General features: G+C 26.2%; 1 protein-coding gene across 4 annotated transcripts in view; it reads right to left on the bottom strand.

Annotated features, from left to right (window-relative positions):
* Nucleotides 1-1,532: 1,532 nt before the first annotated feature.
* Nucleotides 1,533-26,607, bottom strand: part of LOC101240404 (retinoblastoma-like protein 2) — a 75,244-nt gene continuing 50,169 nt past the window's right edge. For 2 of the 4 annotated variants that reach the window (XM_065820241.1, XM_065820243.1), the window contains 14 exons: nt 20,711-20,824; nt 20,284-20,337; nt 18,014-18,096; nt 17,857-17,911; nt 17,599-17,661; nt 16,155-16,320; nt 15,495-15,674; nt 15,150-15,384; nt 11,958-12,132; nt 5,169-5,336; nt 3,315-3,371; nt 3,132-3,237; nt 2,973-3,028; nt 1,533-2,884 (listed from right to left, as the gene is read on the bottom strand). In XM_065820241.1, coding sequence (XP_065676313.1) covers nt 2,732-2,884; nt 2,973-3,028; nt 3,132-3,237; nt 3,315-3,371; nt 5,169-5,336; nt 11,958-12,132; nt 15,150-15,384; nt 15,495-15,674; nt 16,155-16,320; nt 17,599-17,661; nt 17,857-17,911; nt 18,014-18,096; nt 20,284-20,337; nt 20,711-20,824 — 1,665 coding nt within the window. In that variant the 3' untranslated portion in view covers nt 1,533-2,731. The remainder of the gene's footprint in view (nt 2,885-2,972; nt 3,029-3,131; nt 3,238-3,314; nt 3,372-5,168; nt 5,337-11,957; nt 12,133-15,149; nt 15,385-15,494; nt 15,675-16,154; nt 16,321-17,598; nt 17,662-17,856; nt 17,912-18,013; nt 18,097-20,283; nt 20,338-20,710; nt 20,825-26,607) is intronic. The other 2 variants (XM_065820242.1, XM_065820244.1) reach the window with 1 other exon arrangement.

Raw genomic sequence — 26,607 nt, 5'->3', positions numbered from 1 at the left:
ATATATATATATATATATATAACGAAAAGATAAATTATTTTTAGTTTTTCTAATTTTTTCTGAGTACAATATGAATTTTTGAAAAGATTATAAATTGCACAAGATATTTTTGCTTATTCCCACTTTTGGGAATATACAAATTCATTGCTGTTTGTAATTCACTAATGTGCAAACTACAACTCACCATATTAACTATACCACAATAATCTTATTTCTGTCTGTGTTTAAATAACATTTTCAGAACCTCCAATTAACATTAGGACCATCCATTGATACTTAAATTAGTTTTCCATGATCAAAAAACTTCTATTGCTTTATTAAGTTTTTCAAATAAAATCTGTGAATTAGGGCGTCTGAGGAATTTTGAGTCAATATATCTAGCTTTTACAACACCAGGATATAAGTCCCAGTATCTAACTCCGAAATCCTTTGTTTATTTTTGAAGATAACATTCATACTCATCATATGACAAAACAAAGATTGGTGATGCTCTGACATTAGAGAAAAGCTGGTCTCGATAGCATGGTGCTAATCCAAAATTAATATAGTAACCACATTTTGTTTTACCTTATGCAAACTTTGATGGTGCTGTACTATCAGAGAATATGAATTTGAATATTTGAAGGAAAAATGCAACATTCGAGGTCCATATTATTTCTGCCTTGGTAACCAGTGCTGGAGATCCTCTATAGTAGGCTGTCCTGATTTATAGTTTATTATTCTATTTGAATTAGGAGAATGAATTTTCTACAGTAAATTGATTGATGATTTTTCAGATTATCGTGATTAATAAATTCATTAGAAATCTACGCCATGTTATTTACGCAATAATATTTCTGTAAAAGATAAAAACATGATAACAAAATATTTCAGCAATACTATATTTCAGAAACATTTAAATACTACTTATATTTCAGCAAAAATTTTTATTGCTAAAAAGGTTGTTTTTTTAGGACTTTTGCCGGACCTATTAAATTCCAGGTTTTTAAGAACAACTGGCCACCCTGTATTATAGCTTCATGATCGATAGTTTTGCGATAACTCAGGCTTTCAAAAAATTCGCCATCTTGCCCCGTGTTCTCGTATTTGTTTTTATATTATAATTTAAAAAAATTGGTGCGCCATCTATGATTATATTTTTGTTAAATTGACTTGACATTTTAAATTACTATTCATTAAACGAATATTACTTCTCTTTTAGCGAACTAACTATTTGAATAACGAATTTGTTTAATGAAAATATTAGGCACTAGTAGTAGTTCGTTAAACTTTGGTACCGAATTACAAAATTACTATTCGTTAAACAAACAGTATTATTCGTTAAACGAATAGTACTAATAATCATTTAACGACTAGTAGTACTCGTTATTTTAATACTCGTTTAATGAATACTAATACTATTTAACAAATAGCAATATTTGTTACACTTTGGTACTGAAATTTAACAAACTACTCTTCACTTAATCAGAACACTGTTCGCTTGTTTGTCACATTATTGCTTAGTTGAAAGACACATGAAAACAAAACTAAAATAGATACAGAAATATTTTAAAAATTTCTAATAATTGATACATATACACGTAATAGATAAATGTCATAGTTGCATTGATACATTGAAGAAGGCAAATGAAATGGCATATATGTTGATAAATGAAACAGCAAAAATTTTGCTTATATTCTTTTAATTTTAAAGAAAAAAATTAAAATAATATAAATTTAATGGCAAATAATTTCTATACAGATTGAAATCAAAAATATATAAGTGATCAAATTCGCTGCCAGATTTTCCTTCTAAAATTTCTTCGAAAAAACAAACAAAATAAAACAGCAAAGAAAAAACAAAAGATAAAAAAGGATCAAAGGAATGTGTATAAAAGCGCGTAATGACGTAAAAAAAGAAAAATCTAATTATGAAAGATTAAAATATTGCACAACATATATTTATTTAGTCTGTAGAAGAAAATATAGCATAATTTTCTTTATTCAGGCAGCGAATTACATAAGCGTACAAACCAAAAATTGAGTATTCGTTCAAAATGCATTTTGAAAAAAAACATGTGACGTTAAAAAAAAATACAATTTGCCAAATCAAAATATAAAAAGTGTTCTACAAAAACGAAGACAAGAAAATTCTAAAATTAAAAGATTGTTCTTGCATCAAAACTAATATTTTATAACTTTTTTGATATAAAAAACAAAAAAACATTCAGTCATACATACATGAAAATCAATGTTTAACGCACATTGCGCTTTTTTATTTCGCGCAATATTAAATAATTCTATTCTCGATTTAAATGCACTTTTATTTTAAAAATGCAAGATGAATTTAAAAAACTAAATTGTATTACTTAAAAAATTATCAATTTCTTCAAATATTTTAAATTGGAAAAAGTAAGAATTAATATTTATTAAAATATTAAAACTTTTCTAGCATTATTTATTACCTAAAAAAATATTCTAAAATAATGTTTGTATAAACAAACTCCAGACACAAGCACTTAGGCAATAAATAATGTCTTAGCAATGCATTTTAAAAGCTTTGTACAATTTATTTTGGCGCCAATATATATTATAAATATTCACAAATTTTTCAAGCCAAAGTAATTGGCTTATAAATTTTTTATAAAAATTTATTCTTATTCCATTCGTTATGTTTGCTCAGTTTAGTTGACCTTGCTTGCGTAGAAATCTACCAAAAGTAGTTTAATTCCAGGTTTCTAAGATCGATTTGCTAACCTGTGATTTTACTTTGTTCCTGTCGTAGCTCTTGGGCTCGCTTAGCTAAACCATTATTAAGTCGTTTACCAGGTATACTTTCATCTTCGTCAAGCGCAACCTTTCGCCTAGTTCCACCCTTGATCATCGCGTTTATTTCATCTAGTTTCTGTTGATAAAATATGATTCACGAATATATTAATTTTACGTAAATATCTCATGTTTGATAGTTAAGAACAATTTAGCCAAATACTTACTTGAGGAGAATCCGAATCAAAGCAGTATAAAATTTTACTTGGAGTCATTTGAGGTGCTAAAAATTAAGTTAACCTATAGTAAACGCAAACTCTTCCATAAAATTTTTAAGTAAATTGTTTAAAGATTTATTCGCATCATATATTTAGAGAAAAACTAACTTGGTTTCCTTGGTGATATGTAAACCTCGTGTTGTTTAGAAACTTTACGAGGAGAATATACTTGCCTACGACTTATAGGCAATGGCGACAAAGATGGCGACTCAAGCTAAAAATGAGTATAACTTTTAAAAATAATTTTCATCAAAAATTAGTCATAAAAATTTTAAATTAAAAAAGACTTACTAAAGACTTATTTGTAGCGAATTTTAACGCAAAGTCTTTAATCTTCTTTATGTATATCTGAATATATGTAAATTATAAATTAATCATTTTTACGTAAAACTGTTATATAAAAAAACTATTCAATATATGCTAAAAAACATACAATATATAACTTGCTATGAAATACAAAATGCGAAACAAAATTTATTTATTTATTTATTTGAAACATCACTTAAGCTAATTGCGGTTTTAACATCAAAGCATAACTACCTTTTTGCTTTTAAGCTGGCCAATTTTCACTTTAATTTGGCAAGAATTTGTTTTATGAGGCGTAAGTTTTGCATGCCATATTAAAATAAAAATTGTCAAATTAAAATGAAAAAATGCTTATAATAACGTTCAAAAATTTAGTACCTGACATATCTATATATTGAATTAGGTTCCTAAATGCTGAGATTAAAAATAAAAATTTTAATCAAATTAAAAACATTACTAGATGTACCATATTGAGAAGAGAACTTATATAGAAGGCCACATGCCTGCTTGACTATATCAAAAGCCATAAATATGCCAAGAACAATATCATATATATATATATATATATATATATATATATATACATAAAATTTTAATTTTCTGTCAATTTAAATTTAATTTAAATAAATGTGAAACTGCTAAATATCTTTTAGCCATATTAGAACAAATAAATAAAACTTATAAACTTTTACAGCTACAACTATAGTTTTCTTAAATCCAATGTTGGAATCTAATTCTTCAGAGAAAAAATATTGAGCAGCAATACAATGATTAATTAACTAAATATTTTAGCGGTGAGAGTTTTTTTAAAAAAAAAAACAAACAAAAAAAACACACAAGTAACAACAACAAAAGAACAAAACAAGTAAAACAGCTATCGTTTTAGCAGGATAATTTTAAAATTGAAAAGTTTTTTTGTCATAATTGATGGTGTCACTGATTTGAGTCAAAGAATAAAAACCTATTCGGTTAATCAATTAGTGATGTTTGTTTTTATATTGTGATATTACCAGCTATGTCATATAGCTATATTAACAGTCAATAAAATCATTTGTTTAATTTCATTAATATGAATGGTGAACAAATGGATGGATACAATTGCGTTCTTTTTTAAAACAACTTCCATCGATAAAAACAGATAGAGCAGTTTACTCTGCAAAAGATGCTAAACAAAATGTATCGTTATAATTAGCAAGATGGTTTGATTGACAGATCGGAAAATCTAACTGTTTTGAACATTGAGTCAAAAATCTGAGTGGGCTAAATAACTTATCAAGAAAATAACAAAAAACAAATTTAAACTATATATTTATCAGTTGTATTTTATTTTTTATAGAATGTATTTTGGTGTGTTTTTTAAAATAATTTAGTTATTATTATTTTTAGTTTATTCACCTGACTGTACCAAGCCTACAAAAAGTTAATTTCGCACTGTTTTTGCTAATGCCAAAATTCTGAAAAATGTATTAAAATAACACAAAAATTATGCGAATTAATGCCAACATAAAAAAAAAACAAAAAAACCCATTGCTAGGCAGTTAATTTGAATAAAATCAGCAATTGCATCAGAATCTAGCACAAAATGGATATAAAACTTTTTGCTATTGTACTTGTTTATTTAAAATTAAGAAATGAGATTTTAAATGCAATTCAATCAATTACTCTTATCAGGTAATTCCTGGTACTGTTGATGACTGATAAGTTCCAAATTTGTAATAAAATACTCTTCAAGTAAAATTGTTAAAAGAAATTAAAATTGTACTAGTATAAATTACTTACTGCTAGTACTCATATTTCTTAATGTAATATGGAAGTTAGAAGAACAATATTAACACTTACAATGTTATAAAACTGTATTAGATCATCATAAACGTCAATTTCTTCTGTATTTTCTTCATGTTTTAAAGAAATTTCTTCATGTTTGGTTTGAACTGGTTCATCTGATGATATCTTGCTAATTGTCTCGCTTTTTTCCTTACTGCTTTTTATTAAAACTCTTCTATATACCTTGAAAAATTAAATATTTTGAACAACATATACAACTAACAATTGTTTAACACTATAATAATTGGTTGAAATACTAACTTTAACAAATTAAAAAATTGTTTTTTTTTTTAATTTTTGCAAACAAAATAAAACAATGAACAAAGACATCAAAATAATAATGCTAAATATGTGATTTATACATGTACAGTGTCTAATAAAATTATCCGACCAAACAATTTTTTTCAAAAAATGTTAACCCTCTAAATTATACTAAAAACAATGAACAATGGTAACTATTTTGTCAATCATTTTAATTCTATTATTCTGGGAATAGTATGTTATTTAGTGTGCATATTTTTTGATTCATGCTTCACTTAGTTTAACATTTGTCCAAAAAAAAACTTATTATTGATTAGGCTTGTACCAAGTCTATTCAATAATCAGTTTTATTATTCTATTCAATCTGACCAAGGGATATTTAGAAAAGTTTAATTAATTTTATGTGAAATTTATTGAAATTTTTAAGCAAATCTTTATAAAATTAATGAAATTGCATAACAAAAAACTTTAACGTTTTTATTTAGTAAAATGGCTAGAGGTAAACATCACTGGACTGTTGCTCAGAGCTTGTTGAGCTAGTCAATCAGGGTAAAACCTATCATAAGGTGCAACAAGTGAATGGAATTCCTCATAATACAGTATCCAACATAATGAAGAAGTATCATTTGATTGGAACAACAGCCACAATAGACAAGCAGGGTCGCAAAAGAAAGACTTCTTCAAGGGTTTTGATAGAAACTTAATTATACAAGTCATGAAAAATTGGTTGATTTCTGCTCAAAAACTTGCTGAGCAAGCTGAATAGAATTATAGAATCAAATTATCCAATCAGAAACTGTATCCGCAAACAGGGATTTCAAGGAAGAATTGTGCATAATAAACCATATTTGCGAAAGAAACACATGAGATTGAAGTTTGCTAAGAAGTTCAAAAACCATGCTGTTAATTTTCTGGAAAAAAATACTGTGAAGACAAAATGAAATTCAACTTAAAACCATCTGCTAGAGCTCAAGAAGTTTGAAGAAAAGCCGGAGAAGCCTACAAATTAAGCTGCATCAGTGGAACTGCCAAGCATAGTGGATGTAACATGATAGTATGGGGTTCAACAGCTTGGAAGGGTGTCAGAAAACTCTTATGTATTGATACTGTAATGGATCAGGTGCAATGTACATATTTAAGAAAAATTTGAAGTCATCTGCACTAAAACATCGACTAGGATCTGGTTTTACATTTCAGCAAGATAATGATCCCAAGCATACTGCCACTAAAACTAAGGAATGATTTGCTGAAAAAAATGTTGAGGCCTTGGAATGTCCTGTGCAATCACAAGACCTGAATCCCATCAAACATTTGTGGAAAATTTTGAACCGAAAACTTGGAGATGAGTCATTTTCCAAAAAAGAGAGCCTCAAAGTGGCAACAGGAAATAACAAAATCTTTAGTCAAATCAATGCTTTGAGGTCTAGAAGCTGTAATCCAAGCAAAAAGAGGGCCTACAAAGTATTTAAATAATTGTTTTGTTATTTAATAGTTTATTATGAAACAAAAAATGTGTTTGATTGAATATTTTTTTGACAATAAAACAACAACTTAAGTTCCATTATTTTAAGACTAAAAACGTGATATTTTACACCAAAATAAATAAAATCTAGATAAATTTAAAAACATGTTTTTTTATTGTTTATCTTGAGTTTACCAAAAAAGTCTTAAGTTACAAAAATATAGCACTTTTTTTAAAGAAAAATATTGAAAAAATTGTTTGGTCTGATAATTTTTTGAGACACTGTATAAATGACATATATAACAATTATGGTGTCAACCTTTCATTTATATATGTATAGCATATATAAAATAAACATGTTTAATCTTTTCATTTTCATGTGTAAGAAGTTAGGTAACTTTATAAAATAAAAAGACAGGATCCTTCTGCTACTGTAACATATAATGCAATTAAATCAAAAAAATCTTTTTTTCGTTAGTAGTAAGAAGTTAAGAAAAAAGAGTTGTAGAAGTCAAATATAAAAGTCAGAGACAAGATACAAATCAAGGAGTGAGGCTTATTGATTAAGGTTGTCTGAATAACAAGTCACAAAATTAATTACCTGAATATAATATTTAAAAAGACTTAAATTATAAACTTTAGTGCCAACAGGGTCAGTATAACAAGAGCCTAGCCATTCAGTATACTATTTAGCAAGCTTATGTTCGAGTCAACATTTAAGCTGAGCACTATTTATTTTTAATTCAAGTTTTAAACTGAGTACTAATTAAGTTTGAGTCAACTATAGTATAAAATATAAATACATTTATTATAGACCACCATTAAATTGTTTCATTCAATCTTTTACAAAAAGTCATTTTTTGTAAGAATCTGGCAGTCAGTGAAAGTAATTTCCTCCAAATTGCTTAAATTTTTTATATATTGATCAGAATTTAGACAAAACCTGTTGGGGAAAAAAAAAGCTTTCAAAAATGTTCACTTTGAATCCGGGTTTAAAATTTTTAAAATTTTTTAAAAAACTTTTAGTAAGCCACTAAAATGATTTAAAGGTGGCTAAAATTAAAATTTTTAGTTTTTCTATTTTCCAAAATTAGCATTTTGCATTGCAGAAAACATTGGACGTAATGTTAGGAAAAATTTAACGTTTCTGACTATGATATTGAAATAAATAATAATAAAATATAATACACAATCTGAAGTTAATTATTTAAATTTACGTCATAAGCAAATAACTTGTGGTGATTGAACAGAACAAAGAATCTCCGATATCACGATTGTGGAAAAACTAGTTAATGGGCCATTGTCATAAAACAATTTTTTTTACCATCAAAATGTCCTAACTTTATTTTAACAGTCTTTAAAATTTGCATAAATAGAGTAGATATTTTATCATTGTTATTAAGAAATAGGGGCTGCATAAATAGAACTTGTTTTTAATTGAGTATGGAAAAAAACAAAAATTTTTATGAAAACTGTTGTTGCTTTTAAAAAGGAAATTGTGGATCATTCAAAAAACATAAAATTATAAATCAGATTATAAACAATGCTCTAAATGACACACCTAATAATTGTTTAAAAAATTGTTTTTAGGTCATGCGATCTAACAATAATGTTTGGGAAAAGAATGGACTAATTGCAAATAGGCTTAAAAGAAGTCTTGAAAAGGATGAACAAATATGTGCTTTTCACTGGTATATCTTTAGTGTTATATGGAGTCCTCCATCCTCACCATTTAAATATAAAAGGGAAAAAATATCATGCTTTAAGGGCGTCACCAATACATGTCGTTTTATCAATGTTAAAGCGATACAATGAAGTATTTTCAGTTGGTGCAATCCTGTATTTTACTCATTTAAAACAAGAAACATAGATTAAAAAGGAAGTTCGAATATCTGGAAGATACTACTAAAGATAAGTTAAAACGCAAGTATGTAAGAAAACTCATTAAAGAAAAAGTTTGTGGAAGCTGTAGCTCCTGGACAAGAGGAAGTACTTATAGACTTTCTTAACAGTAAATGTTGATGAAATAAATAGCCCTCTCCCAGATGAAATTATTCGCGCTCAGAAAGTATATAAACCAAGTGATTCCATAGGAAAGTTAGTTATCTTCTCATTATTAGACCATACTAAGTATACCAAAAAGTTTATAATGAATACATTTGGGTGTACCAAACATTGTATAGAAATAGCAAGAAAATGGCATGCATCTCATGAAGGATTGGCATTTCCAAAAAAGAAAGTGTTCGTCTGATCTAGAAAAATTTCAAGCTGACATTTGCTTAAAATTTTTGAAAACGGACGCATAACTTCAACAATTTTTTTTCCAAATAACTTATGTCATTGATTGTTTTTTATTTATTATAAAAAAAAACATATTTATTATAAAAAAAACAAAAAGTTACTGAAATTTAAAACACATTTTCAACGACTTTAAAAGAAACCACACTAATACTTCCTTCAATAGTGTTACTTTTAAGTTTAATTATTAAGTACGCAACTGAAGAAAGTTATTAGTTTTAGCATATGTTTAAATATGTTTTAGCATGGTTTTTACATGCGTTTACAAAAGCATGGGAAATTTTAGTTAAAATGAATGCATTTGCAATTACTTTAAAAAAAGCCATGCTAAAACATTGCTTTCTTCAAAAGTGTGGTTTTTTTTAGTACTTTTATTATCATTAAATTAAAGTAATGTTTGCTTGCCCTTTTAAAAGTTTTGGAAATTTTTTTTAAGATTTGCAGAAAAATATTATTTAATAGAATATATTGAATTATTGTTTATTATAGTTTTCATTTTTTACTGTGCGCTTAACAAAAATATGATTTTATAATTAAATACTTAATATTATAAATATAATAATATCATATTAAGTATTTAATAATAACTTAATATAATAACTTATTAAATACTTAATATTATATTATCATTTTTAAATATTTTAAAAATGAAATGTCAACTTTTATTTAATTTTTATTTCCCTTTTATTTAGAATTTTTCAAGTTTATACATTTTTTTGTAAGTTAATAAATTTAACATACTAAATTGAGAAAAATTTACTATTTTGTATTAATAGAAAACAGTTAACAGTCATAAGGTTATTGCATATTAGATATCATTAATTTGCAATTTGACATTTCCCTTTAATTTGACATTCATCATTAAATAAAGAAACGAACATCAACAATTATTAAAAAAAAACGATTTGTTGCGCCCCTGTACCTTACCATTTGAAAGCGATGTTGAGTTAGAAGAACACATGCTGTGATATTGGATATACTGTGAAGGTTATTCAAAGCATATATTAATTTTCAAGTTTTTGTTTTGTTTTACAAAACAGTGCTCCAAATTAAAAGCAATATAAATAAAATGTAAAAATAATTTCAAAAAGACATTATATTAGACTTCATAAATTCTATGTTATAGTTTTTTAAATTTTCTTTGATCTTTTGATTTTTATTTTAAAATTCTCTGATCCCAGTTATAGATACTTTTAGGTATCTATAACTGGGATCAGATTTAATTGTATGAATAACAGGCAAGAGAAGAATACTTTTCGCTGGCCAATTACTCCCGAGGAGATAAACTACCAAGCTGAAAAAATTATCTGTTTAGTAGATGCTCCTTTTCTAATCAATGGTTGTAGCAGTTATTTATTATCCGAAGAAGACTATAATACAGTCATATCACTATTCTTAGAGAAACTTACTGCACAGAGTAAAATATATGTGTGATGTGGTGGATAATTTGTTTCATGTGTGTAAATAACTTTATTTCTGAATGAACAACTAATTTTTAAATGGATATACATTTAAATGTTTTGATTTATATTTCATTTATTTAGCAATATAGTTTTCTTGTTGTTTGATTTTTGTTTAGTTTTTAATTCATGTTATATCATGTGTGACAAAATCAAATGAGTATTTTTATTATTATGTTAGGACCATGTTGTATTGACATTTGGATATGTTTAGATTTTTAAAAACTTAGCACCTCTGCCGTAATGGGTCCTTTTGTAAGTATACTATAACATTTTTTTTCAATTTCATGCCTTAATATATGAATAGGCCTTAGATATCACATAACTTTCTTCGCATTTTTAGACTCAATACCTATGACACTTATAAATCCTGCAAGAAAAATAGTGCGCAACATTTTGCCGTTAGAAATAACTCCCATTAAAAATTGACAAAACTTTATGTTTTTGTACTTTTAAACTATGATAATTAGCCAACTGCACAGTGTCACAAAACTTTTTTATATTTTATGGAGAGAGTTTTTGGGTTACGACTGATAAACTACAAAAATAATATGCAACTTTTTACCTTGCCAAAAAAAAGGATTCAAAGGTAGCTAAAACTAAATTTCAAAAAAATTTTCAAAGAATTTCAAAATTTTAAAGCCGGATTCAGAGTGGACATTTTTGAAAACAATTTTTTTCCCCAAACAGGTTTTGTCTAAGTTCTGATCAATAAATTAAAAATTTAAGCAATTTGGAGGAGGTCACTTCCACAGTTCAGGAATTTGCCTGATTCTTACAAAAAACAGCTCATAACTCCTAAAAACTATAAACTAATTGCTAGTATGCATTGCCATTATTTACATTGTTTCTATTTTGTTAAAAATATATTTGTATTTAAATAGCTTCTTTTTTTAAATTTAAATTAATTTTTTGGCCTATTAATAATTTGTAACACTAAAAGATCCACAATTCAATTAAATACAAAATTGGTTAAAAAGCATTAGGAACTCCCGACTATGTCAGCAGTACCTAACATTTTTTCCTAACTGACTGTTAATCACTATGTCTTTAGTTATAGGTTAAAGACTGTGTCTTTAACCTATAACCTATATATGTCTTTAACAGCCAGTTTTCAAGATAGTAGTAAACTATTATTACATAAATATAATTATACATTAGTACTATTATATAAATCCTTAATATTATTAAATATTATTAACAATAATTGGATCGTTACTAATTAGATAGATCATTAATATTATTAAATAAATCATTATTGTTATTATATAGATTATTAATACTATTAAGCCTTTTTGTTTAACGATAAAAAAAACTTCTTACATCACTAGATGCTTGAGGTTGAGTACGATACCATTTCATAATTTCTCGAAAAGATTTATCTTCATTTGTAACTTTAGACATTATATAAATAGCACACATGAGCAACTGATCAACATGACGGTCGCGAAGCATGTTAATATTTGAAACTAAACTATGTTCAAAGCATGTCCAGATTCTAAAATACAGATGATTTTTAAGTAATTTAGTGGAGTAAAATTATATTTATAAAAATAAATTTCGCATTGCAAAATTATATTATTATAAGATTCATTTTTTTCTTTTTTTAGAAAAGTTTTATATCTATTTTATGAAAAGTTCCTTTTCATGTCATTTAAATAAGAAATTTTATTAAGGACCTTTGGTTTATTGTTAATTTGCTCTATTATTAATTTAACTGTTAAAACATGGTTAACATGTTTTAACAGTCAAACGATTAACAATAGAATAAATTATTTCAAATGATATTTTATATAAATTATTTTGCAGGCAATTTCTGTCCATTCTTGCAAAAGTATGTGTGTGTATATAAATATATAAACACTAATGTATGTAATGGAGGTGTACCAGATGTGTAACAGAGGTTTAATGAAGCCAGAGGTTTTACTAAGACTAAGACTTTTGATTCATAGTTTATAAGCAAATTTTTATAAATGTTTTAATTTAACTTTTTAATATCAAACTTAAGTTGCCTTAAAACGCAATTTTTAAGTTTGATAGAATCAGTTGCGTTTTCACATTTGATCTTCACCATAACTTCCAATTTTAGTTATCAAATGTAATAAGATTTATCTACAGACAAAATTGACATTAATCTTTCTATAGCAAAGTGTAAAAGTATTTGGCAAAAATAAAGTTTATATGTACTACAGAATTTATTAGTAATTTTGGCACAACTAAAATGATTTTAAAATAAATCCACACAAAATATGGGTGTGACAAAATTAATATATATTTTTGGATGTACCAATGCTTATACAGCCCCGGCTATCTTATATCAAAATGTTGAACTTAAACTTAATATTTAAATTAAACATTTCAGAAAGAGAAAAAAACAAAACAAAACAATATTAGTAAAATAAAAACTGCCCTTCTCCATCAGTCAAGTAACTGAAGTCACCACAAATGGTTATTCTGTATGACATAATCAATCACATTTTATGCACATATAAATCACATTTATTTATTTGTATATTTATAAGGGCTCGAATTAAGCGTATTGCGATTACTTTTTAAAGCCTTTGCGATTAGTTTTTTTTATTTATTTTTCTTTTCTAATTTAGCATTATTTTTGGCCATTCTTAAAAGTAATGTTTTTGTCTAAGTTTTTTATTAGAGGTCATCTTTTGAATAGAAGTATGATCTTTTGAATAGAAGTATGATCTTTTGAATAGAAGTATGATCATTTGCTCTCTTGCACATTTCTATTAATATTTTTTGATTTACTGAATAAATAAAATACATCACAGTAAATTTACCTCGAAACTAAATCAAAACAATCAGTTAAGTTACTAAAGTAACTTACAGTTACCTAACTATTAAATTTACTTAATATACTCAAAGAACCACAAAAGTTAGCCATACAAATGTTTCTTTTTATATCTTATATGTTGTTTACACATAAATTATTATAACAAGAAATCTCGAATAGAATACGAAAAACACAATACCATTTTTTTATATTTTCATTTTATTTAAAACGATACCAAGAATAAACATTTCATAAATACTCATATCGTTTTTAGGAAATTGTTTTTAAAAAGAAATGTATTCAAGCAAAACATTTTAGTCTTCTAAAATTCTGTTATTCAAATAATTTTGCAATCGAAATTTGAAATAAAAAGTTGGAAAAATTCAAAAGAATTCTAATGCTCAATAATTCAATTGTAGTGACTTTCGTAATACACAGGATCATTTCTGAAAATTAAATGTATATCTAGCTAAAGTAACAATATCAGATTAAGAACAGTGTGAGGGAGAAAAAAAGTTTTATTTAAATCGCAAATATTTTGAATAGTTAATTATTTTTTGTTTCTAGAAAATAATTTTGTAGAAACATATTGCAAACTAGTGATTATTGCAAACTCTAAACCAAAAATGAAATTATAAAAAACTCAAATTAAAAAAAAAAAAAAATTTACTTTTGTTTAAGGAAATTTTTTTATAAAACATAATTTAGGCATATATTTAAACTTTAAGGAAATATAATTTGATTTATTAGACCAAGTTTTTTTCTTTCACTTTTATTGCATAACAATTTGAATGAAAACATCTACTTAAAAACCATTTCAATTAAAAAATTATTATACTTAAACTTTTAATAGTACGCTAGATCAAGAAACAAAAACGTGTTATCTAATATTTTTTTGATTGGTTCTTACTCGTTTTAAACATGTGAAACATGTCCATGAAAAAATGACGATAATCTTTTAAATTATTAATAAGATCAATTCCATTTATTTATTATTTTTAATTTTAAACGTGTTTTATGTTATTAATGTTATAAAACTGTATAAAACAGTGTCATAAAGGTGTTCAACATAAACACAAGCTCTTTATATTGTCAAAACAACTTTGCAGTTTTTTTTATTGTTGCTTTATAGTTTTTTGCAATAACAATTCAATACTCTTTAAAAATAACACGTGTCTTATCGCCAGCATGAATGTATTAAATAGTTTTCTATAAAAAAGTAAAGTGGTTTAAATATTGTAATACTTGCGATTTTACTTTTTAAAGTAACATGTTAAGTAAAAACAATTACTAAAAGTAATATCGTTATAGTAGTAGTAGCAGTAGTAGTAGTAGTAGTAGTAATATCGTTATAGTATTGCATACGTTACTTGCTCATTCAATTAATTCTTACTCATTATTACATATTTATCATTATATCATATCATTACACTTTAACTGCAACTTAAACTTTAAATTATAACTTAAGTTGTAAATTATAAGAGTAATTCCGCTAAACAAGAAATTATAAGAAAATATTTAAATATGAGAGAACTTATGTTAAAGAAATAACAATTACGAACTAATGTAGAAAAGACACAACTTAACACTAAAGGTGGGGAAGGAAGGAAGGAGGAGGGGGCAAAGTGGGGTAAAAAAAATTTTTCTTTTTGCGATTAGATTTTTTTTGTGTTAATTTGAGCCCTGTATAAATATATATATAACTTTAAACTTTAGCTACTAACTTTTTCTGCAGTTCAAGCCCTATATCCAACTTCTCGCATAAATCCTTCATTCGCATACTAAGCATATGATACAGTTTTCGAAAAAATATACCCAATGATCCATACTTCTTTGTGTTGGGCTTCATTACACTAGATTGAGCATCAACATTGCGTGAAGTAACAGCAATCAACCTTAAAGGACTTGATCCAGGTGAAGGCAACATTATTGGAAACCTCACTGTTGAAAGTGGACCTGCTATAAAGAATAATATTCTTATAATATAAAAAAGTAATACAAGAGAAGAATTTAATAATTTATCAATCTTTTAAAATTTATTTTAAATTAATAAACTTTATTAACTAAACCTGCAACTTTTGGCGAAGGTGGAACAGTAGCACTTGCACTAAAATGCTGAGAACTTAACGAAACAACTGATTGGGTTTCATTTTGAAGAGATGAACCAAATAAATTACGTTTTGCTGGACTTGCTGAAACTGGTAAAGAAAATCGGTCTCGAATTGAAATAATGGGTGACTGTTCCACACCTATACAACAAAAAATTATATAAAAAAATAATGAAAATATATATAACATGGAAAATGAAATTTGCAAATAAAGTTAATATAAATTAAAACAAAACAAATAACTTTTTTCCATGCTTTATATAAGGTTACTTTCTATATATATATATATGTTTGTGTGCCACAAAATTTAAAATCAATTTTTGAAAGCTTTTTTCTCAACCAATTTTGCTCAAATTTTGCACACTTAATCATTTTTGATGACAATACAAGGAAATGGAAAAATTTAACCAAAAAAAGTTAATTAAGTTAACAAAAATTTAATTTGTATTTCCCCATAAGAACACTGAATTAATAAAAAAAAAAATTTAAAAATGTAACAGTAATTTTTCCTTCTACAAAAGATAACAAAAAAAGAATTTCTAGGCCCAATAGAATTCTGCTTGCATAAAGCATGGATTTGAAAAAAGAATTTTTTTTTGATTTACTAGTTAAACTACAAACCATCTTTATTCAGTCTTAAACTTGTTGGAGATATAAAAAACATAGGCGCACTGACGCAATGATCAGGAGCAACCTCCTGACAGATAGGCACACCATGAGATTCTATGGCAGTAAAAACAGGTGATCCAGATTTCCAACTTAAAGTTTCAAGGATTTGTTCTTCAATCTAAAGTACAATAAATATAGTTAACAACTTGAAGTTTTTAATCAAGTTAAACTAACTGAGTCATATTATAAAGACCTAGTTAAATTAAAAATAAAAATGATTAATGATTTAGTACCAAAATTGTTTAGTTTAAAGACATCTAAAAATAAAAGCTTCAATTTCAGTGACATAAGGTGTTAATAACACTGTTAAAATTAAGTTAAGTTATTCAGCATAAATCTCGAATGTTCTAATCAACAATGAGTAAAATTTTAATAAATATTTTTAATGAACTTTTTTAATTATGAAATTGAAATTGGTAATTAAAGAAAAAGTTAATAGCCCAAATACTTAAAATTTAAATACACTATGCATGATAGAGTTGCTAAAAAAATCTTTGTACTGCAAGTTATTGCAAGTCCATACTTTTAAATATGTTAAAAACGCAAAAAAAAAGAAAAAAAAGAAAGTAATAATAAAATAATTAAAAACTTGTCAGAAACATTACAAATTTCATGGAAAAAAGCATCAAACAAGTTTCTTTATTCTGTGCACAAGCAAATGTTAAAAATTTAATTAGATATTATCAGGAAAAAATTGATTTTTCTAAAATATTTTTTCTTTTTATATATTAATAATGTATTGAAATTATTATTTGATTCTAAATAAAAATCGGAAAGTACTTTTACTTAATAGTTTTTCTATTTTCACTTTATTTTGTTGTTGAAGTTTTTCTAATATATATATATATTTTTCCAAGTAAAAAAAAAAACAGTAACCTAAATTCAGCCTTTAAAATAAATATTCAAAGCTGCCCAAAATTTTTAAAGTAGACAATATTTTTCAATATTTAATTTATAATTATTTCAGCAAACAGAATGGCTAGAATCAATTTTGGGAGATTAAAATATAATATATATTTTTAAATGTTTGAAGGTGATTTACTACAATCGATTGTGGATTTTAGGCATGTAGTATCTAGATATGAATCTTTATTATAGCAAAAAAATTCATTTTTATTATTATTCTATTCTTTTTTTCTTAAAAAAACTGGATTTAAATCGGCATTACAAAACCTAAAGTGTGAAAATTATATTAAGACTGTTTCGAACTAAATTTGCACAAGTGTTTATATTAATGGTTCACACACATAAATACTATATAAATTACTAAACTCACTATTTATATGCTTTTCTTTTTTGACAAAACAGTTTAATGTTATATGTTATATTTGATACTATCTTGGTGCGGGTTATTTTTATTTTAACAAATTTTTAATAAAATCAATCAACTTCTTACTTTACTCAGGTGTTTTATAACATCTCTTGAAAGATCTTGACCACGAATGACCAATTCAATAATCTAACAATTGAATAGAGATAAAATAAAATACATTATGGCTGCCAGTTATGTTTTTAAATCATCATATAAAAGTGTATATTTGATGATTATTTTAAGATTCATTCGTTTGCATCCTTTTACTACATGATTAAGCTGCAAATATATATCAAGCGCATCACTTTAATTAACTATGAAAAAAAAACAAAAAAACTCTACCTTGAAAAAATGGAAAGGATACAAATCAAATGTCTTTAGAATCCATGGAAATACCCTTGAAGAAAAATAAAAAATATAGAATATAATAGATAATGATTTAATTTCTGAATTATAGAGTAAAAAAATACTTCAAGTGTTTATTATAAAAAAGGTAAACCTAGAACTATTGTAGGAAAAAATCACAATTTCAAGACTGCATGTAAAGAGACATTTCATAAATACTTCTTGGTCCAATAAAACCTAATTAAAACAAAAATACAGTTAAATAAACTTTACAAACTCTTAATTAAAGTCCTTAATAAAAAAATTTAGAAATTACAGACTATTTAAAGAACTTTATGTTATTACATGATGAAGTTTTATGAATGTTAAATTTTTAGTAAATATTATTGACTAATTGTATAAATTCAGTGGCCATCTCTTATAAATAGTAGTGTCCTTTGAGTGTAACTATATATGAGGGAGTTTTAAGCATGTCTTAAACCAAAAGTTTACATTTGTTCTAGTTGTTATTTTGGAACTTTTTTCATACCTTTAGTCTAACCTATCAATAGTTTTGCATTTGGATCAGTCTCTTAAAGGATCAGTGTAAATAATTTTCAACTGATATAGTCATACCTCAGAGAATCCATGATGGATTAGTCATCTGGGCATAGAAAATTATCTAAAAAGGCAAACTGTTTTAATTCATTTTACATTTTAAAACATTTTTCTCAAAGTTTATGAAACTTTTTCGAAAAATTCTGATATTTCAATGCTAATATTTTCAGTTTTAACATGCATTTACTTTTTGAAACCGTTAAATTGCATTATGCTTAGTGCTTGAAAATCACACAAGTCTAATAAAACAATTTTGTACAAATAAGTATAATTCCCTACATTTAAAGCAACAGATAAATGGCAAAACACGTACACTTGGTTGGCCAGATATACTAATAATAAAAGTGGAGTAAAAGTTATTTTAAAACTAAAAAAAAACAAATAAAATTTAAAATGTTGAAATTTTCCCCTTATTGTGTCACTCTCTACTAAATATTGTGCTTACTGGTACTATCTACTAAATATTCTGCTAACTGTCATTATCTATCAAGTATTTTGCTTACTGTCACTATCTACTTAATATTGTTAACATTATAATAAATAATAAACTAAAAAAACTTCCTACTTATTTTAGTTTTCTAATACAACATTTTTATGTTTTATATTTTGTTTTATATCTGAAAAGACTAAATAAAATGCTCAGATTTTGATTAAAAATTTAAAAATTTACCAGTTGGTAAATTTTCAAAATTTTCAGGAAAAATACTTAAAAACTTTGGCATATATATTCACTGAATGGTCAAACACACGCAGTGAACGCCTTGAGGAAAAATAAAGTACATTAGAATAGAGGATAATCATTTTTTGAACAAAGCTTATTTCGACAGTTGTCAAGACAAAAATAAAGATTAATAGAAGAATATTTAAAAATGTACTCATATGATGACAAAAATAAAACAGGCAATACACCTAAACAATACTTACAAAAATAAAAAATGAATACTTTTTATAAAACTTTAGATGAACAAAGATATACAATAAACTATCACCAAACAACAACATACAAACAACATATTGACTACAACAAAAAAAGTATGCATAAAACAATGTGAGGCCTAAGAATGAAAAAAAAACAAAACATTAATGCTAAGGTGTAAACAATTTGTGTAGGGATTAAGTAATAGCCATCACCTCAGAGTCGCATCTATTATTACTGGCGTTTCGATGGGGATCAGTTAGTAAATAGCTAGTTTATCCTGTCAGACAAACATCATCGCCACTTATGACTTTATATTATTTTCATGCTAGATTTATTGCTATCATTTTTTAATTTTTATTAAAATTTAGTTCAAGTCAAGTTAATAATTTAACAAAAAAATTTTTATAGTAGATAAATATTTTAATAATGCAATTATTGTAAATCCCCACAATTACACTTTCCACTAATGTGGCATTCTACCTTATTTATATATTATTATATTTGAAAAAAGTATTTTTTTGTAATAATTTTTGATAATTTTTCAAAATTTTTAGTACAGTTTTAGCTTAATTTCTCAGTGTTAAGATTGAGGATTTTGTATAGTTATTTTGGGGAAGTTTTTACCAAGAAATTTTAAATGCTTCAGCGACTTTTGTTAAAACATTTTTTTTAAATGAGGGATTTTTGTGGTGGAGAATTTTTTAATGTTGTTTAAAAACACTACAAACCCATACTTATTACATGGGAGGGGATGTATATTAATTTTGGGAAAATTTTCCTTCCCACCTCAAGCTTGTTAAACTCTTGTTTATTATTTTTTACTTGTTATCAACAAGAAAATATTATATCCCAAAACTAAAAAAAAATAATCAGTGTGGAGTTCTTAAAACTTACTGTTAAAAACTTACTGATAGATCAGCGGCTGATTTTTTCTTTTCTTCTACAAAGAAATCTTCTAAAATCTATGGATATATAAAAAACAAAAATCATGTTTCTTAAAATATAAATTAATTGTGTATAAATTAACTATCTTTATAATTAATTTAAACAAAAAAATTTGTATAGCTTAGAGGAATAAATTTTTATATCCTATTTATATTACACTTTTCTATTTTATTTTCTTTCTTTTTTTTAATATTCTATTAACTTTCAATGGCACAACTGTAGTAATTTTAATTTTAACTTTTTTATCAAATGTTCTGGATGGAAGAGTGGGCTAAATTGAAAGCTCTCTATGGCCACTTTTGGCCTAGGTTTATACATCCCCCTTCACTACTTTTAAGGAACTACTTTTATATTCAATTTATAACTTTCTATAGCACAACTAAAAAATACCTTATAAAACAGAACAATAGCCAAATGCAATCTTGTTTTTGCAAAATCTTTGTTAACATTCTCATCTAAAATTTCTGACAATGCAGAATCTGCAACAGCAGATGCTTCCACAGGCTAAACAAAATTGACAATAAAAAGTCATTAGGAAAAATATATTCATAAAAAAATACTAAGCTTTTAACCCTATACTATATATACTTAAAACTGTTATGTTTCAGTTTATAAATGATAAACACATGCATAGTAGAATTCAGTTTACTTTTAAATTTCTGCGGAATAAGAATTTTATAAGAATTGTAATATTTTTATGAAACATTAGGAAAATAAAATGAAACACAGCAAAAGGTTATATTAAGCAAATGCACAACTACTAATAAATAATTATGCGTTTAAATAATTTTTCTATTTTAGGAAGCTCTTATTTTTATATAACAAACCAGTTTTTTATTTAATAAACCAAATCTTTCTCTTTTTTGGTATTTTTTGCCATATAAATAAAACAAAACCATAGCCATACAAATAAAACCGCCATATAAATAAAACAAAATAAAACTATATAAATAAAACAAAATAAAACATATAAATAAATAATATAAATAAAAATAATAAATAAAACATATAATAATATAAATATAAATATAATTACAAATAAAACAATATAAATAAATATAAATATAACAAAATAAAACAATATAAATAAATATAAATAAAACAAAATAAAACAATGTAAATAAAAATAAATAAAACCGCCATATAAATAAAACAAAGCCATATAAATAAAACAAAACAAGATTGCCTACTGGTTACAAATGTGATTTAACACTATTACATTTATTACTTAATTTCAATATATTATTTTCTTTTATAAATGACAGTAAATCGTGTAATTGAATAAGACAAACTATAGAATTTACAGGTAGCAAACTTTGTTCCGATGGAAAAAGATAATCAGTGGATCCTTTAAAGTTGCTTTAAATATCATGGGTTCAAAATCCATAAATGTAAAAAGCTAGTGTCCGCTCATAAAAAAGCTTAATTATAGGGGTAAACACTAATAAATAAAACTTAAACTGGATAAAAGTCTTATGGATAAATAAGCAATTTCATCTTGTCTATAGCTATGTGCTCAAAAAATTATTATTTATTATATAATAAGTTAAAAATTTCCATTAGAAAATAAACATATTATTTTGACACTGCCGGTAACTTACCTTACCATACAATTATTAACAAAGATTTATACCAAAATCATCTCATATCTCTGCAAAGATAAATATTGGTGAGCTGATTATTTTCAAAAAATCAGTTTGTTGCTTGTGGGAGATAAAAGTAAATATAAACTATAAAGTAAAAATAAAAGTAACCAAAACTATATTTGGTTATAAGTAAGTTCAGAAAAACTATGTGTGGCTATCACATTATATATCGGCTAAAAGGGTAGGAAGTTGTTCACTTGTTTTCATATTTAATGCCATATAATATTTTATCTATGCCATATATAACAGGTTTTGTCTAACGCCAAAGCCCGCTATTTTCAGGTCATGAAATCTCGTATCTCATCTCAAAAATTAGGCTCTCGTGACTTCTGGAGAATCTTTAATAGTATCCATAATAAGGGCAAATTTTTAATTCCACCTCTCTTGTGGGTTCAGACTTTGTCACCTCAACTAAAGACAAAGCTGAATTGTTTGCTAAAAACTTTTCATCAATATTATCTCTTGATTCTACTAGTTGCGTTCTACCTGATATTGCCAACAAACAGGTTGATCCATTGTTTGACATTCATATCACTCCAGCTTCTGTATCTAAAGTGATTTCCTGCCTAGACTCTTCCACAGCTTGTGGTCCGGACAACATACTTGTTATTGTCTAGCAGAAGTGTTCTCCGGAGCTGTCGTCTATACTCTCAAAACTATTCAACAAGTGCTTATCAGAGTCTTGATTTCCAGCCTGCTGGAAAGCGGCATTCGTTATCCCTATCTTCAAAAATTCTGGAGAGCGATCTGATTCGTCTACTACCATCCCATTAGTCTTCTTCCTATCATAAGCAAGGTTTTTGAATCTTTAATTAACAAACACTTAATTTCTCATCTTGAATCTAATAACTTACTTTCTGACCATCAAAATGGATTTTGATCTTCTCGTTCTACAGCTGATTTGCTAACAGAAATAACTGACAGGTTTTATAGTGCTTCAGATAGAGGTGGAGAGTTTAAGGCCATCGCTCTTGACATTTCAAAAGCTTTTGATTAAGTTTGGCATGCTGGTCTTCTCCATAAGCTTTCTTCTTATGGTGTATCTGGCAACATCTTTAAGATTATTGAATCCTTCCTTTCCAATCGTAGCATAAAAGTTGTCCTCGATGGACAGCACTCTTATTCTTATTCTGAAACTTCAGGGGTTCCTCAAGATTCTATTCTTGGCCCTATATATTTTTAATTTACATCAACTATCTTCCAGATATTCTCACATCTAAGGTGGCATTGTTTGCTGATGATACTACCGTTTATTTTTGTCGTGATTAGAAACCAACACTTTCTGATTGCTTGGAGACTGCATTTGAGCTTGAAAAGGATCTCACTTCTGCTACAACATTGGGGGAGGGGGGGTTCGCAGTGGCTGGTGAACTTCAATACAGATAAAACTCAATTTTTTTCAGCTAATCGTTATCGCAATAATTTAGATCTTCCTATATTTATGAATGGTGATGTACTCGATGAGTCATCTACTCTTCATCTTCTAGGATTAACTCTTACTTCCCATCTTTCTTGGAAACCATATATCAAATCAGTTGCAAAATTAGCATCTGCTAAGGTTGCATCTCTTTATTGAGCTCGTCACTTTCTTACTTTGGATTCTATTCTCTACCTCTATAAATCTCAAATCTGACCTTGTATGGAATACTGTTGCCATATCTAGGGCAGATCTTCTAACGATGCCCTTTCTCTTTTAGACAAGGTGCAAAAACGCATTGTAAACATAGTTGGACCTGCTCTTGCAGCCAAACTCCAACCATTATCACATCGTCGTAATGTTGCTTCTCTTTCTCTTTTCTACAAATACTATAATATGCACTGCTCTAAAGAGCTAGCATCTCTTGTGTCATCTACTAAAATTCATTCTCGTGTTACTCGTCATTCAATAAAGTCTCATCCTTTTTCTTTTACTGTTTTTAAGTGCTCCAAAAATGCTTATTCGTCTAGTTTTTTTTCCTCGAACATCAGCTCTTTGGAATTCACTTCCTTCATCTTGTTTTCCTGATTCATATAATTTGCAATGTTCTAAATTGTTGTCCGTCAATCATTATCTTGCTCTACAATCTTTATCTTTTCTCTTTCAGTAACTTCTAACTTTAATTAGCGGCTGCTTGCAGCCTTGTTGGAAGCGAAAATGTTGAAAAAAAAATATATATTTTCCTTTTCAAATTTTAGTTTTTTGAGCTTAGATTGTTTTCTTTTTTTTAAAGATTTTCTTTTTTTAAAATGTCTTTTAAATTTAAATTATCTTTTAAATTTTCTATTTCTTTTCAGCGCATTTTTAAAACACCTTAAGTTGTCAAAGCAAACTGCCAGGGTCAAGTTAAAAAAATAAAATATTTTAAGTGTGGACAAGAATGGCATTTGATTGCATTTCTTTAGGTTTTATTGGACATGTCTGCCAAACTTGAGTGTTTATCAGATGAATTGTCAGGATTGTCAATTGCTGTTATTTCGAGCCATGATATGTGTGTGTGCGTGTGTGTATATATATATTTATATATATATAAATATATATATACATACATATATGTATGTATGTACGTATATATATATATAAATATATATATATATATATATATATATATATATATATATATATATATATAAATATAAACATATATACATACATATGGCTTGCTCTAGAGCGGAAAATGTTAATTTATTCAATTTGTAATCTTTTTTTTGTCAATTTTTAATAGATAAGTATCAAAGTAGGCACAAAAATTTATTAAATATATTCTTAATGATAAAGTTGATTTATGTTGTTTTAATAGTTCCAAAAGTAAACATACTTTCTTATGTCATATAAAAACGCATTATTGTAAAATTAGTTTTACTGTAATAGAATTGCATAACCTGACTTATTTTCATGTAATATAGGTTAAAAAATACACAATAAAGTCTTTTTCCAAAAATTTTGTCAAAATACTGAAATTCTTTATTAATATGTGTGTTGATATTAAATCTTATGCTTTTGCATAAGATTTGATATTAATACGCATATTAACATTTTTTTTTTAAATGTTGAATAAAGATGCTTAGTTATAGCACATTTTAATTTTGAATTTGTGTAACATGAGTTAAAACTTTGTGAATTAACTTGAAAGTTTATGCAGTTTTTTGAAAACGTTGATGTTATTTACAGGATTTTTTAAATTTGCTCTTACTCTCCGAGAAAAAACTTTTTCCGATTCCATAATTTTAAAAAATATTTAATGAAAAATATTAAAGTAAGAGAGCAACCAGTAATTCATATAAACTTTGAATGAATGGAAATTCAATTGCAATTCTTTGGTTTCATAACTAAAAAAAAAATGATACTCCATCACTACTATTGACGCTTTTAAACAATTTCTAATGATTGGTTATATAGAAATTAAAATAAATGACGCTATTGAAACTATTGGCTGTTTAAATAATAATAATGGTATTTTAAACAAGGTTTTTTAAAAAGAAAAAACATTTAAAATACCATAAAATACAATTTTTTATGGGCTCCTAGAGTTGCATATTCAAATATGGCAAATTGCTTTTAATTATTTTAATTAAAAGGCCTTGAAAATCTACAAATTTTACCTAATATGGCATAGATAAAATATTATATGGCATTAAATATGAAAACAAGTGAACAACTTCCTACCCTTTTAGCCAATATATTATGTGATAGCCACACATAGTTTTCCTGAACTTACTTATAACCAAATATAGTTTTGGTTACTTTTATTTTTACTTTATAGTTTATATTTACTTTTATCTCCCACAAGCAACAAACTGATTTTTTGAAAATAATCAGCTCACCAATATTTATCTTTGCAGAGATATAAGATGATTTTGGTATAAATCTTTTTTAATAATTGCATGGTAAGGTAAGTTACCGGCAGTGTCAAAATAATATGTTTATTTTCTAATGGAAATTTTTAACTTCTTATATAATAAATAATAATTTTTTGAGCACGTAGCAGAATTAAATTTACTTTTTTCCATATGTATTATTTTTTCCCCTAGTAAAGCTTTAACAAAAAATTTTCTTCTATTTATCAATTAAACATAACCAGATAAAAAAATTTGCTTAGGCACATTCATTTCTTTAATTAGATACATTAAGCCGTATTTTAAGTTAAAAAAAAAAAAAGCTGCTCATAAGTTTACCATGTTAGCTCTCCTGAATGCTTTTAAAGAGCGCTTTTATAAACTTATTGCGGTAAAAGCTACTAATATAGTAAACTAAACTCTCCGTTTCAACGAAGTATTGCAAAAATATAGTAAACCAAACTCTCCGTTTCAACGAAGTATTGCAAAAATATAGTAAACCAAACTCTCCGTTTCAACGAAGTATTGCAAAAATATAGTAAACTAAACTCTCCGTTTCAACGAAGTATTGCAAAAATATAGTAAACCAAACTCTCCGTTTCAACGAAGTATTGCAAAAATATAGTAAACCAAACTCTCCGTTTCAACGAAGTATTGCAAAAATATAGTAAACCAAACTCTCCGTTTCAACGAAGTATTGCAAAAATATAGTAAACCAAACTCTCCGTTTCAACGAAGTATTGCAAAAATATAGTAAACCAAACTCTCCGTTTCAACGAAGTATTGCAAAAATATAGTAAACCAAACTCTCCGTTTCAACGAAGTATT

The sequence above is a fragment of the Hydra vulgaris genome, chromosome 15 (genome assembly GCF_038396675.1).
Source record: "Hydra vulgaris chromosome 15, alternate assembly HydraT2T_AEP".
NCBI classification, from domain to species: domain Eukaryota; kingdom Metazoa; phylum Cnidaria; class Hydrozoa; order Anthoathecata; family Hydridae; genus Hydra; species Hydra vulgaris.
This window is presented reverse-complemented; position numbering and strand designations above follow the sequence as displayed.